The 14,023-nt window shown below is 39.0% G+C and overlaps 1 protein-coding gene across 1 annotated transcript in view; it reads right to left on the reverse strand.

Moving 5' to 3' along the window:
* LOC104281797 (chromodomain-helicase-DNA-binding protein 1-like) overlaps positions 1-14,023 on the reverse strand; it is a 73,918-nt gene that overhangs the window by 48,274 nt on the left and 11,621 nt on the right. Inside the window, exons 2-4 of the mRNA XM_009879845.1 lie at positions 4,118-4,325; positions 1,926-2,027; positions 561-628 (exon numbers count right to left, since the gene is read on the reverse strand). Of these exons, the coding sequence (XP_009878147.1) occupies positions 561-628; positions 1,926-2,027; positions 4,118-4,325 (378 nt within the window). The remainder of the gene's footprint in view (positions 1-560; positions 629-1,925; positions 2,028-4,117; positions 4,326-14,023) is intronic.

Raw genomic sequence — 14,023 nt, forward strand, 5'->3', positions numbered from 1 at the left:
CCCCCCCCGCTACCATTTCTTGAAGATATTATATTGGCAACCCTGAATATTGAGATGATTTTAAGGTATAACCTTTCTCACAAACTTTTTGATCTACAGCTTAAAAATAGCTCAATTTCAACTTAGCTTTATTGACTAGCCAAGACAGCTTATTACTGCAAACCTGTAATAATTTTGGGGGGTTTTGTCTCTAAAGTGTTTAAAAATTTGGCATGAACTATGGGATTCCAACGTAAATTTTATCTGAGACAACCTACTTAAGTAGGTTCCTATGTCTTCAACAATTTTCAGGGAGGATCTTCAGCTAAAAAATATGCCACAAATAAAAAGTGCTGATGAATGTTTTTCAATAACACTATAGGTAATACAGTCTCTTTTGCTCAGAAATGAATAGTGATATATGTTCCTTTGAGAGTATTTATTCTAAAATATTCTGAAACATTAATTAAAATTGAGAAGTACAAGATTATGTATTTCAAGTGCAGAGAAGTGAAGCCTGGGTAATTATGGTTATGTCACCATAACAAAAAAAATTATATTATTCATGAAAAACATCTTACTCTCTATGTTTTTTCTTCTTGGTTTTACTGGAAGAGTCATCTGCAGAATCTTCACTACTCGATGAATCCTGCAGATGAAGAAAAGAATATATACGATTCATTACCACAAAAAAATGACGTATTTTTAGTATTAAAAAGATAATTCAGCTCCCACTTGCAAACTGAAATCATATTCTTCATGTCTTATCCTCTTCATCCCCCTCAGTGTACCCAATGATACTGAATAAGATCAGGATTGCTATTGATTTCGTATTTCTCCATCTATGAATATACCATGTCAGTAGAATTCTAGAAAACACTACCAAAAACCTGTCTTAAAATATAGTTATAGTTTAGATTGCTGCAAGTTAATAAATTGAGATGAAAGTTCTATCAAAAGCCTAATAAAATCTCCTGCCCTTTGAGAGCTCTCTCACCTCACATATCCTCTCACATTTAAACACCACTAAGAAAATTTTGAGAATAGCATGCCTGTTTCTTCTCTCTTCACTCCTAAACAAAAAATAATAAATAAATCGATGAACGCTCTTAAAATTATTTCCCTAAAACCAAGCTCAGAAAGATTAAATTTAGATCATTTTTATCCTGAAATAGAGTCTTCAGGAAAAGAATACTTAGCAACTGCTATAATTTAATATTTTAACTATATACAATTGACTCCTTTGTTTAGTTTTAACAATGAGCAGCTAAACCTGACTAAAAAAAAGACACCCAGAGTAATGATTAAAGACTTGTGATCACAATGCTTACTTTTTTTTTATAAAGAAGGAAATATGAAAGTTTGCTTTTAAATAAATTCTAAGGACTAGTGTCCTTAAAAGATATTCCTACTGCACAAAGTCAACTTTTGCTTAACCTATGGTTTCAGTTTTAAAAATATCTAAAATTGAAGTATGGTTCTTAAAATACGAGAATTCTTTTATAACTGTTACAAAAGTTGCAAAAACCTAGCTTTCTACTCCATATAAGTGTTTTTGAAAACTGCAGCAGATACCTTAATATAGAAAAAATAATGGAAAAGTCTTAGTATTTTTAACCATCTTTATGGAACTCAGAAGGCAGAAATACAATGAAAATTAATACTACGTGACTTGAAAATCACAGATGATCTAGCTAAAAATATCAATCTAAACTGCTATTATTTTGGCACAACTCACCTGAAAAAATGCAACTAAATATTTCCCCCCCCATGTTTCCTTATAAACATGTCAGTTATTTGAACATTACTTTTATAGACTAAAACCAGACTTTTTAAACACACACACACTTAAGAGAACAGAACTTGGCTCTACATAATTTTATTCTAACATATGGGGTAATGACATGCATGTTTACATTTTATTTACTAACTTATATGTTATTCACCTCTTCTGAACCACTGTCTGATGAGGCTGCATTCTGCTGCTGTTGCTTCTTGAGCACTGCCGATCTCTGCACAGCAAGTATACTTGGACTGGACTTCCAAAACTGAATTGGAATTCAGATACAAGAATCATTTAAACCTATTGAAACTTTAAAGTTTACCACATATTTACTTTTCTTAAGATGAACAGCATCACTATTAAGATGGATCTCAATTTTATTAATAAAAACTCACTATAAAATACCACATGCATTAATAATATTGGATAGCATTTTAAAGTAGTGAGACTTCTTCAGAAAGGAATGTTATACAAGAATTGCTGGCACAATTTTTACAGTAAGTATAACAATAGTTGTGCAGGCATCTGTATTATTAAGATAACTTTTTTTAAAAAAAAGTATTTTTTTAAACTGATCTAGATAAGTCCTTTCAGGCCACTTAGCTGATATATTTTTGCTTCATATGGGAATACCAAAGTACATAGAACAATAGAATATCTCAAGTTGGAAGGAATCCATAAGGATCATCAACACCAACTCCCTGCTCCTCGCAGGACTACCTAACACTAAACCATATGACTAAGAGCGTCATCCAGACACTCCTTGAACTCTGACAGGCTTGGTGCCCTGACCACTTCCCTGGGGAGCCTGTTCCAGTGACCGACCACCCTCTCAGTGAAGAACCTTTTCCTAATGTCCAATCTGAATTTCCCCTGATACAGTTTCATGCCATTTCCTCATGTCCTCTCACTGGTCACCAGAGAGAGATCAGCAACTCCCCTCCGCTGCCCCCTTTGAGGAAGTTGTAGACTGCAATGAGGGCACCCCTCAGCCTTCTCTTCTCCAAGCTAAACAAACCAAGTGACCTCAGCTGCTCCTCATAAGTCTTGCCCTTGAGACCTTTCAGCATCTTGGTTGCCCTCCTCTGGACACACTCTAATAGTCTGATGACCTTCTTATATTAAGGTGGGGCCAAACCAGTGCAGCGTAGAATGGGACAATCACCTCTCTCGACAGGCTAGTGATGCTGTGCTTGATGCACCCCAGGACACGGTTGGCCCTTTTGGCTGCCAGGGCACACTGTTGACTCATATTCAACTTGCCATCAACTCAAACCCCCAGAGCTCTTTCCACGGGGATGCTCTCCAGACTCTTTTCCCCAATTTGTACATATACCCAGGAATACCCTGTCTCAGGTGGAGAATCCGGCAGTTGCTCTTGTTAAATTTCAAACGGTTGGTGATTGCCCAGCTCTCTAGTCTATCCAGATCTCTCTGTAAGGCCTCTCTACCCTCGAGGGAGTCCACAGCTCCTCCTAGTTTAGTATCATCGGCAAGCTTACTTAATGTACATTCAACTCCTCCATCTAGATCATTTATAAAAACATTGAAGAGAACTGTCCCTAATATTGAGCCCTGGGGAACTCCACTGGTGACTGGCCGCCAGCCTGATGTAACCCCATTTACTAGAACTCTTTGAGCCGAACCCATCAGCAAATTGTTCACCCATCGTATTGTGGACTTGTCTAGCTGGACATTTTGTCCAGAAGGATACTGTGAGAGACAATATCAAAAGCATGAACATGAACCACCACCAAAAAAACCCACAAAAAAAGAATCCTTAACAGCCTTTGAGTATTACGTTAAGAAATATTTTATTACCTTTTATATATATATCATATATCATCCAAATTCAGGCCATATTACACAGAGAAACAGAGGAGAGTTCAGGTAACTTAATTTAAGAGATTTCTAAACACCACCTTTTTTTTTTTTCTAAATTTGGCAGACTTTTTCTCCATACAGAAGACAAGCTGTATCTAAGCCTGAAATTGTCGTACAATCATTTACTGATATGAAGAAACTAAGCATTAGAGAGACAACTTTAAAAAAAATTTAGAAATAACAACATTATGTGTGGCTTTGTCTTCAAAAATATGCAATAAGTTAATAGGTACTTCTGCGTGATAAAATTTAGGTAATAGTCTAACTGTAGGTATTTACAGAGATGAGAATTTAAGAGCCCAGTGTTTGTTATGAGAGCTAAGCATGTGCATTCACTAACCCAATCAAGTTAACATTCGAAGTAAAAATTATGGGGGGTTTGTTTGTTTACATTTAAACTGCTCTTGTAACTACTCTGCACAGTGATTTTTTTTTTCCCCACAAAGGGTTAATTTGTATGGTTTGTTTTACCTCAGATCCATCAACTTTTGGTGGGGGTTTAGCTTGAACTTGTTTCTTCTCTCTAGATGTGTCAGACTCTGATTCTGATTGACTGCCTGACTCTGAACCAGACTCAGAGTCACTGCTACCTGATTGACTGCTACTTCCATCACTACTGCTTCCAGAGCTTGAACCAGATCCAGAAGCTGGTGCTGACCCAGAATCATCATCCGATTGGCTGCAATAAGAATTTAACAGAATATTACACAATGGCTAATTAAATAGGATTAAAAAAAAAGTCACACTAAAAAAACTTTAACTTCACCTATAAATCAATTGTTAGGTTAGCCCAGACACACGGATAGCATCCAAATGAGTGCACTGCATTAAATAAATCAGGAATGAAAATTCAGAGTTTAATCAGATACTTTTCATTAAACATTAAAGGGGGGAGGGGGGAGAAGGGAGAATATTAATCATTAATGTAGAGGAGTCAAACAAGGGTATTTCTCACCCACTCAAACCCTTACTTAGCTCTATCAAATCCCACATATTTTTGTGTATACACACACACAATTGTTTTAAGTCTTTTAGATTAGCAGTGTGTATTGCCCCCCCCCATTTTTTTTTGAGCATGCATTTCTTCAAAGCAAATATAAACTCTGTTTTGTTTCCCTAGTTTTGCTTTTTTCATAATCGTAACAGGGAAAAAAATATCTTTAAGGAAGTACTTGCAAACTATATTTCCTGTTGTGATTTGGACCAACTATATACAAAAAACTACCAAACACTTGATTAAATAGTGTTTATAAAAGTAACTGGAAAACCAGAAGTGTGTTGTCACACATAATATAAATCCATGCAGACCATCTTATACTATTAAAATAACAACAATAAAAACCCACACAGACAAACTCTGAATTTGTCACTGATTATATGACTTGTGTCAAGTCATATAATCAGTGACCTTAGCATATACTTGAGCCACTGGATTATTCCACCTGTACATTCATTTCACACTAGACTTAACATATTTAAATAGAATATTATTTAAAGTTAAACATTTATTTCCTGACTATTCAAAGACATAGAAACATTTGGGCTTCTAAAACAATTTTACAAAGGAAACCAGTTAAAACTTTAATCAAATTCCTCATTATGTTAAATACTACCATACTTTAGAGATATCATGAGGGAAAACATTGGAATTACAACACCACACAAGCAAAATAATTTTAAATTGCAAGCATTTAAAAAGAAACAACCACCCAGCAAAGATAATACCAAAATCCAAAACAATAAAAACCCAAAAGCTGATATCAAATTCTCAGCCTATCACTGCCCACACAATTCATCTGGCTGTCAGCCAGCAAGGGTGTTTGTGGGGGTGGTGGTGGCAGTAGTAGGTTGATCATCTTCTGCACTAGAACACACTTAATTGACAACACTTAAAGCCACAAAACAGAACCACTACTCTCCCTGTTGCTAAAACCAATTTAAAAAAAAAATGAGGCTATTCACAAACTGATTCCTGTAGACAGCACCTCAACCAACCATCTGCATCTGTTGTCTTTGAAAGAAAGAAACAAACCATGAAAAAGCTTCCATATTTTGAAGTGGGGGATATGAAGAAATACGACTGCTGGGTTTACATACACTTGCTGAGGAGAAAATTGGGGAGAAAAAAGGCTGCTTCCAAACTTCCAATTCCTGTCATCTAGGGCCTACTTCAGGCATGATGCTGTAACACTAACATATTAACCTGACTTGAAAAATAAAAGCAAGGCACCCACTGTAGAATATGACTGGAGTTTAAACTATTTACCAGAAATTAAGGGCAACATCCACCATGATTCACCAAAAGATACAATAGTATTATTGTACACAACTGTTACCTTACCTTTAGTGTTAGGTAAATTAGAACATTATAAAACAATAGCATTTCTCAGCATAGCACAGTACCATAGGTAAATGTCACAGGGACTGTGGAAGATGGTACATGAAGAGAAGAAAATTCAGCAAGGAGAAACCTTGAGACACCAATAAATACTTGCCAGATAAGCCCCTGTGACAAAATGCCACCAAAAATGCCTAAATCCTACATTTAGATAAATAAATATAAATCATGTCAGCAAGATTCGCAGTTGATGGGAAATTTTAACAGCTTAATGTTTTTCAACACAGGAAGTAAGTGGCAAGTTCAAATACAAAAGGATTGTGAGACAGAAAGAAAAAGTCTAATAAATATTGCAAATATTTCCTCAGGAACTATATGTAAATAACTCGACTAATTCCAAATCATTTTCTTTATGAAGAGATCAACTAGCTATCATCTGTGCTCTCCATTAAGTGATACCAATCCATCAACAGATGTGGATCATACAATATTCAGCGTTCAGACAAATATATAGATACCTTATCTTGGAAACACTGCCTCTTAAAAATGGCTGCCTGGGAACGGATTCCCCACTGGGATTAGCAGGATCAGCAAAATAAGACTTATCTCATCATCCCTGCTTCTCACAATAAATTGACCCAATTTGGACATGAGGAGGGTAATATGACCAGACTGCATATCAACTAACAGTAACACCTCAAAAAGAGTAAAAGTTTCAAAGTCAGTATTCAACTGAGTTATTAATAAATGCAAGATTATAATACAAATCTCTAGCTAGAAGCAAGAGGGATGGGGAGATGAAGGAAAATACGAGAAACAAGGAAAAAAAATATCAAATACTGAAGTTCACCATAATTGTTTTAGGGCTACTCTAACAAAACCCTCTACGAGGAAGAATGCAGGATCACTACCGTAGACTAACAGCTAATTTGTACTTAGAATAAAGAAAAAACAGAAAGATAAAGTTTAAAGACCCTAACATCCACAAGGTCTTACTAAGCTGTCTTATCCCACAATGTTCTATCAGCACAAGAAGAAAATGGGAAAAGGCAAACTGAGCATCAGCAAGTTTTTTTTGAAAACAAGGCCTTGCTAAAACATTTATCAAATCTTGAGGTGCTATGGCAGTGCTCATACATGCTTTAAAAAGTTTCAAATTCACTGGTAAAAAGTACCTATGGGAGTTCAAGCACAGAGGACTAGTGCATACTGGGTAGAGCTTACTTCAACTCTTGTCATCCAAATTACTGCAGATGTGTGAAACTACACTAGAGTTCCTGTCTGTAACTACAGCACACACAAAAACCAGACAAGGTGAATAGCTGTGACTTAATTTTTACTTAAGTGTGGAGAACTTGCCTATTCACTGGCTACAAGATAACTAGCTGTGGAAGGCTCTGAGGACTACCAGCACACATTTAATTTATCATTTATTTATCATGTGTTCGCACTGAGAGGGGAGTCCATTTCTACCCTAAGCTTCAGTAGAATTTTGACTTGGAGACACAACCCCTACAAGGGCAGTATTATAACCTAAAACCCAAAAGTTTGTATCTGCAAAGGAGGTAGGAAGCAAGGCAATATATGAGTACAGTCTGTATATTCTGCAATGAAAATACACTGTAGATTGCTGAGACCATACAGGCAGTGTTGCATGACACAATACTCTTAAAACTCAAATAACTGCAATAGTCTGTATATCAAAGGACTTTCCTCTGAGAAATATAATGGATTTAAACCAACAGTAACAGTGATGAGGAACCCTAGACAAAACACACACTATACAGTAAATGCTACAGGATAAATGCTCAATTTTCAGCATTAAAAAACCCCACACCACCCACACCCAACCCCTCCCCAAACATCCCCCAAACCAACTTTTCCAAACATCAGAGAGAAAATTTATATTTTTATTTCTACCACTGAGATCACTGTCGTCTAAGAGCCAGAAGAGAACAAGTTTATGCCAAGGCAAATCACTAGCTGTCCCATATTTCCAGGTGCAGACTGTGTCCTTGTTTTTCCTGTACTTCAGCCAAACCTTAAAAAATTATTTTTTTTTTAAAGAAACATTCCTTCTTTCACAAAGTGTAAAACTGATATGTCAGTATTTCAAACTATGACATTCCACTGACTTTTCTTTTTTAAATAAGAACTCAATACTAGCATCTTTCAAATTCAATTTTACACTAACATAGGTGTCATGAAAAGGCTTAAAACAAGGAACTCGGTTTAGCCACTCCCTTTATCAAACTCACTGCCTCTGTTCTCTCATACAAATAATTTTTTTCTTAAACCTAGGGGAAAAATATATATATTTATATACACACATATACATACACACACACACAAAAGTAAAATGGAAAACTGCAAACAGGGTGGGCAAACAGGGATCGAGAGGGCACTGCAGTTCGCACAGAAGGGCATGTGAGAAGAGCCGTGCACCTTGCTTGTAGGCCCACAGCCCAGGGAAGGCCTCTGCCAGGTTGGTGGGCTCTCGCCTCAGAGTTAAAACCAGTGTTTCTACAGAGAAAGTCCCTGAGATGTCTGATGCTTCTACCCAGATGGAACTGGTAAGGAAGGAGACTTCAGTACAGACAGTAGATTGCAATGAGTGCCCAGACCCTTCTCCTGGAAAAAAGGAAAGTACCTGCAAAAGCTGTGCACAGGCTGATGATCTGTTGCATCAGGTGGCTGAGTTGCAGGAAACAGTTAAAAGGCTGCACAGTATCAGATAGATACATGGTTTCAGAACCATACTCCTGTGGCAGACACCACTGACAAACACAGACGCGCTGCCTGTAAAGGAAGAGTTGATATGGGAACTATTACAGGAGCTTGACCCCTACAAATTGATGGGCCCTGATGCTATCCACCCGAGGGCGTTAAGAGAGCCGGCTGATGTCATTGCGAGGCCGCTCTCCAAAATCTTTGAGAAGTCATGGAGATTGGGGGATGTCCCAGAAGACTGGAAGAAGGCTAATGTCACTCCCATCTACAAGAAGGGCTTAAAGGAGGATCCAGGAAATTATAGACACATCAGTCTCACTTCAGTCCCTGGGAAAGTTATGGAATGAATCCTCCTGGGGGCTATCGCAGGTCAAATGAAGCATGTGTTTGGGAAAATCCAGCACAGACTCACCAAGGGCAAATCATGCTTGACAAACCTGATCGCCTTCTATGACAAAGTAACCTGCTCAGTTGATGAGGGGCAAGCAGTGGACATTGTCTACCTGGATTTCTCCAAGGCTTTCAACATGGTTTCCCACAGCCTCCTCCTAGAGAAACTGATGCGTTACAGTCTAGACAAGTGGTCTGTGCGGTTGGGGGGGAACTGTCTGACAGGCTGCACCCAGAGGGTGGTGGTAAATAGCTCCTTTTCAAACTGGCAACCTGTCACGAGTGGGGTCCCCCACAGATTGATACTGGGCCCAACACTGTTCAATATGTTCATAAGTGATCTGGATGATGGGATCAAGTGTACCCTGATGAAGTTTGCTGATGATACCAAACTGAGTGGAGAAGTGGACACTTCGGAAGGGAGAGCCACCCTGCAGGAAGACCTGGATAGGCTGGAAGAGTGGGCTAACAAGAACCTTATGAAGTTCAACAAGGACAAATGTAAGGTCTTGCACCTGGGAAAACATAATCCAGGAGTGCAGCACAGGCTGGGATCTACCCGGTTTGGGAGCAGCTCTGTGGAAAGGGACCTGGGGGTCCTGGTGGACAAGCTCAATATGAATGAACAGTGTGCTGCTGCGGCAAGGAAAGCCAACAGGGTGCTGGGTTGCATCAACAAGGGCATCACCAGCAGAGACAAAGAAGTCATTATCCCACTCTACTCAGCACTTGTCAGGCCACACCTGGAATACTGTGTTCAGTTTTGGTCCCCGCTATACAAAAAAAGATGTGAACAGGCTGGAGAGGGTCCAGAGAAGGGCCACAAAGATGATCAAAGGACTGGGGAGCCTGCCGTATGAGGAAAGGCTGCAATATCTGGGTTTGTTCAGCCTTGAGAAAAGAAGGCTTAGGGGAGACCTTATCACCACGTTCCAGTATTTAAAGGGTGGCTACAAAGAAGATGGAGACTCCCGTTTCACAAGGATCCACATGGAAAAGACGAGGGGTAATGGGTACAAGTTACTCCAGGGGAGATCCCAAGCGGACACAAGAGGAAAATTTTTCACAATGAAAACAATCAGCCATTGGAATAATCTCCCCAGGGAAGTGGTGGATTCCCCATCACTGGATGCTTCTAAGATTCAACTGGACAGGGTGCTGGGCCATCTTGTCTAGACCATGCTTTTGCCAAGAAAAGTTGGACCAGATGATGCTTGAGGTCCCTTCCAACCCGGTATTCTATGATTCTATGAACTCATACCTTAACCAAGTTATTTGGAGTTTGCAGTAGTTGAAAGAAAACATATTTGTATCAATACCACAAAAAAAAAGTCTCTTGCCTAACAGTACTACTTACCTATTGAAACAGAAGTTGAATGGAAATTTTCAGCCTAAGATTTATTTCTCAATTATCTTTAAAAGGTAACTACCTACATATTACTACATATACTATCTACATTAGAATATGTAGGTAGTATAAGAAACAGATCAGCATCAGCCAGACTACCAACTTGGATGATCAACTTCCAAGATAAAGCAATGCCTTGCTTGTTTTTGAAGTAATACTTGTAAGAAAACAGCAAGAATAAAGATGACAGAGCTATTTAACTTTCTAAAAAAACACTGCAGAACTCATTACACTGCAGCATCTACTAGCATCACTGTAAGTTCAGAGAACTTGTTTGCCGTAGTTTTAAAAATCTAATTGTTAGAGTTTTTGAAGCTTGTAGGAAAAGACATACAAGATATAAAGTTTCATACACATTTCTAGCAGCTCAGATGACATTTTCTTGATCTGCTAAAATGAGTAATGTAACAGCTATTATAGGGCAAACCCAATCATAATCAGCTTCAGGAAAGTTCACATTCTTTTGAGAACTTGAAAGACAAGCAACCTGTCACTCCAACAACTTCTATCAGCAGCATGCCACAAGTGGTCTAATCTTTCTTGGGACTGAAAAGGAAAAGAGATACAGTTTAAGACATGTACATTTTCTGGAAATAATCATTGCAAGCTACAAGTGAGAGCATATCAGACTATACCAAAATTTTACTTTTAAAATAGTTGTTCCATTAGAGGAAAGAGAAAACACACCCCCCCATGCTAAAACACAGCACACTTTCATGATAGGAAGACTGTTTCCTTTGATTCCTTTCATACTTTTATTAAAAGAAGCTAAGTTCTTACCCCATGGATTCACCAAGAAGAAATAATACAGAAATCATGCTTGACCAATCCAATAGCCTTCTATGATGGCATGACTTGCTGAGTAGATGAGGGGAGAGCAGTGGACGTTGTCTACCTCAACTTAAGTAAGGCTTTTGACACTCTCTCCCATAACATCCTCATAGGTAAGCCTCGGAAGTGTGGGTTAGATGAATGGACAGCGGGGTGGATTGAGAACTGGCTGAATGGCAGACCTCAGAGGGTTGTGATCAGTGGCACAGAGTCCAGTTAGAGGCCTGTAACTAGCGGTGTTCCTCAGGGGTCAGTACTGGGTCCGGTCTTGTTCAATATATTCATCAATGACCTGGATGAAGGGATAGAGTGTACCATCAGCAAGTTTGCTGATGACACAAAACTGGGAGGAGTGGCTGACACACCAGAAGGCTGTGCCACCATTCAGCGAGACCTGGACAGGCTGGAGAGTTGGGCGGAGAGGAACATAATGAAATTCAACAAAGGCAAGTGTAGGGTCCTGCACCTGGGGAGGAATAACCTGCTAGAAAGCAGCTCTGCAGAGAGGGACCTGAGAGTCCTGGTGGACAACAAGTTGACCATGAGCCAGCAATGTGCCCTTGTGGCCAAGAAGGCCAATGGTCTCCTGGGGTGCATTAAAAAGAGTGTGGCCAGCAGGTCAAGGGAGGTTATCCTTCCCCTCTACTCTGCCTTGATGAGGCCACATCTGGAGTACTGTGTCCAGTTCTGGGCTCCCTGGTTCAAGAAAGACAGAAATACTGGAGAGAGTCCAGCAGAGGGCTATGAAGATGATCAGGGGACTGGAGCACCTCTCTTACGAGGAAAGGCTGAGAGACCTGGGCCTGTTTAGCCTGGAGAAGAGAAGACTGCGAGGGGATCTCATCAATGCTGATCAATATCTAAAGGGCGGGTGTCAAGAGGATGGGGCCAGACTCTTCAGTGGTGCCCAGCAACAGGACAAGGGGCAACAGGCACAAACTGGAACACAGGAAATTCCATCTGAACATGAGGAAAAACTTCTTTCCTTTGAGGGTTCCAGAGCACTGGAACAGGCTGACCAGAGAAGTTGTGGGGTCTCCTTCTCTGGAGACATTCAAAACCCGCCTGGATGCATTCCTGTCCAACCTGCTCTAGGTGAACCTGCTTTAGCACGGGGGACTAGATGATCTCCGAAGGTCCCTTCCAACCCCTACCATTCTGTGATTCTATAATAAAGGCATTTAAAATGTAAATTCATGGAAATAATAACTGTGAGAGAGTCATATTTAACATCCTTTTCACGTTTTCTTTTCTTCCTTTGCCTATGGGCTTCTTTGATTTTCCCTGCATTATCTGTGGCATAGTATACAAGCAATTCCTCCTCTAGCTAAAGAGCTTTAAATATTATCTGATGCTGTCCAGCTAGGGTCCATAATTTGTCTAACTTTTCTCACAGTGAGTAATGCCTATTAACACAAAATAGCACCATTGACCTCTACAAAATTAATCACTGTGTTAGGATACAAGCAACATTAAAACTCAAATATTTCTTCAACCAAAGACTCAGAATGCTGTCATAATTACCTGCTACCTAATGCTGTTACATAAATATCAGCTTGGGAACAGCAATCCTCTGCTCTCCAGGGTTCCTCTTACATAAGAGGACAGGCGAAGTGCTTTATTTCTTGCCCCCTTCTCTTCCTGTGTAGTCCAGAGTCAGTGGCTTTTCTTTAGATGCTTTTATTTGAAACAGTTCAGCAAAAGGTGAAAGAGGACATCATACTCCTCCTTGTTGTGGACACCTGAAGTAGCCTAAAAGAATGGGTTTGGGTACAACACAACCAGCTTTTTTTCCCCTCTTTCAAAAAAGCCTGCTTGAAACTGTAAAGTAGGAGGCAATCTTCAGGCACCTAAGGCTAAATTAGAACCTTCCTGTCTTTCCCTCACCCTTCCTGAATATACTCAAGAGACTGGTAGATAACCCATACATACCTTACATATAATGAGAAAAAGACAGTGTACAAAACTTAATTTTCAATTAACTATTCACCTGCATTTGTCAATTTACCCTATCCCACCGTGTCATATTATGTCCTCCCTTTACTCTGCTCTTGCATTGCTGTCCTCTTCCAACCGACTCTGTCCTGTGGTGTAATTTACTTTTTTTTTTCCCCTCCCTTCTTCACTGATGAATGTGCTTCCAAGAAGAGACCAAACATCAACAGTAATTATAAGCACTATCAAGACTAGAATTAGAAAAACTCTAGATCTAAAACAATAGGGGAAGGCAAATTAAGCTACAGAATAAAAATGCTGTTTATATGATGTATACAGAAAGGGAATATTCAGTATTTGCTGTTGAAGAGCATTTGTGCTCTTTTAGATACTTTCTGTTACTCAAAACAGAATTCCTGCTTTTGTAAGTCCCTCTTTTGAAAATATGTCATAACCTTTCCTCCCCTGCTTCAAGCAATTCTTTGTATTGTTTATATATTATATATATAAAACACAGTAAAATTAAAACAGCATTATTCGATAAAAGGTATTCTTGAATAAGAAATCATACATTACACACACTGCACTTTGTTTTGTTTGTTTGTTGGTTTTTTTTTTTCAATTGAACAACAACCAAACCCAAACCCAACAACACTAAACAAAGACAGGAATGTATTAGACTGCACAAAACAGTTATAGGAGCATCACAGGACCATGGAAAAAAAGAAGCGGAAGTGATGGATGA

The sequence above is a fragment of the Charadrius vociferus genome, unplaced genomic scaffold, assembly GCF_000708025.1.
Source record: "Charadrius vociferus isolate BGI_N301 unplaced genomic scaffold, ASM70802v2 scaffold832, whole genome shotgun sequence".
Classification (NCBI taxonomy): Eukaryota; Metazoa; Chordata; class Aves; order Charadriiformes; family Charadriidae; genus Charadrius; species Charadrius vociferus.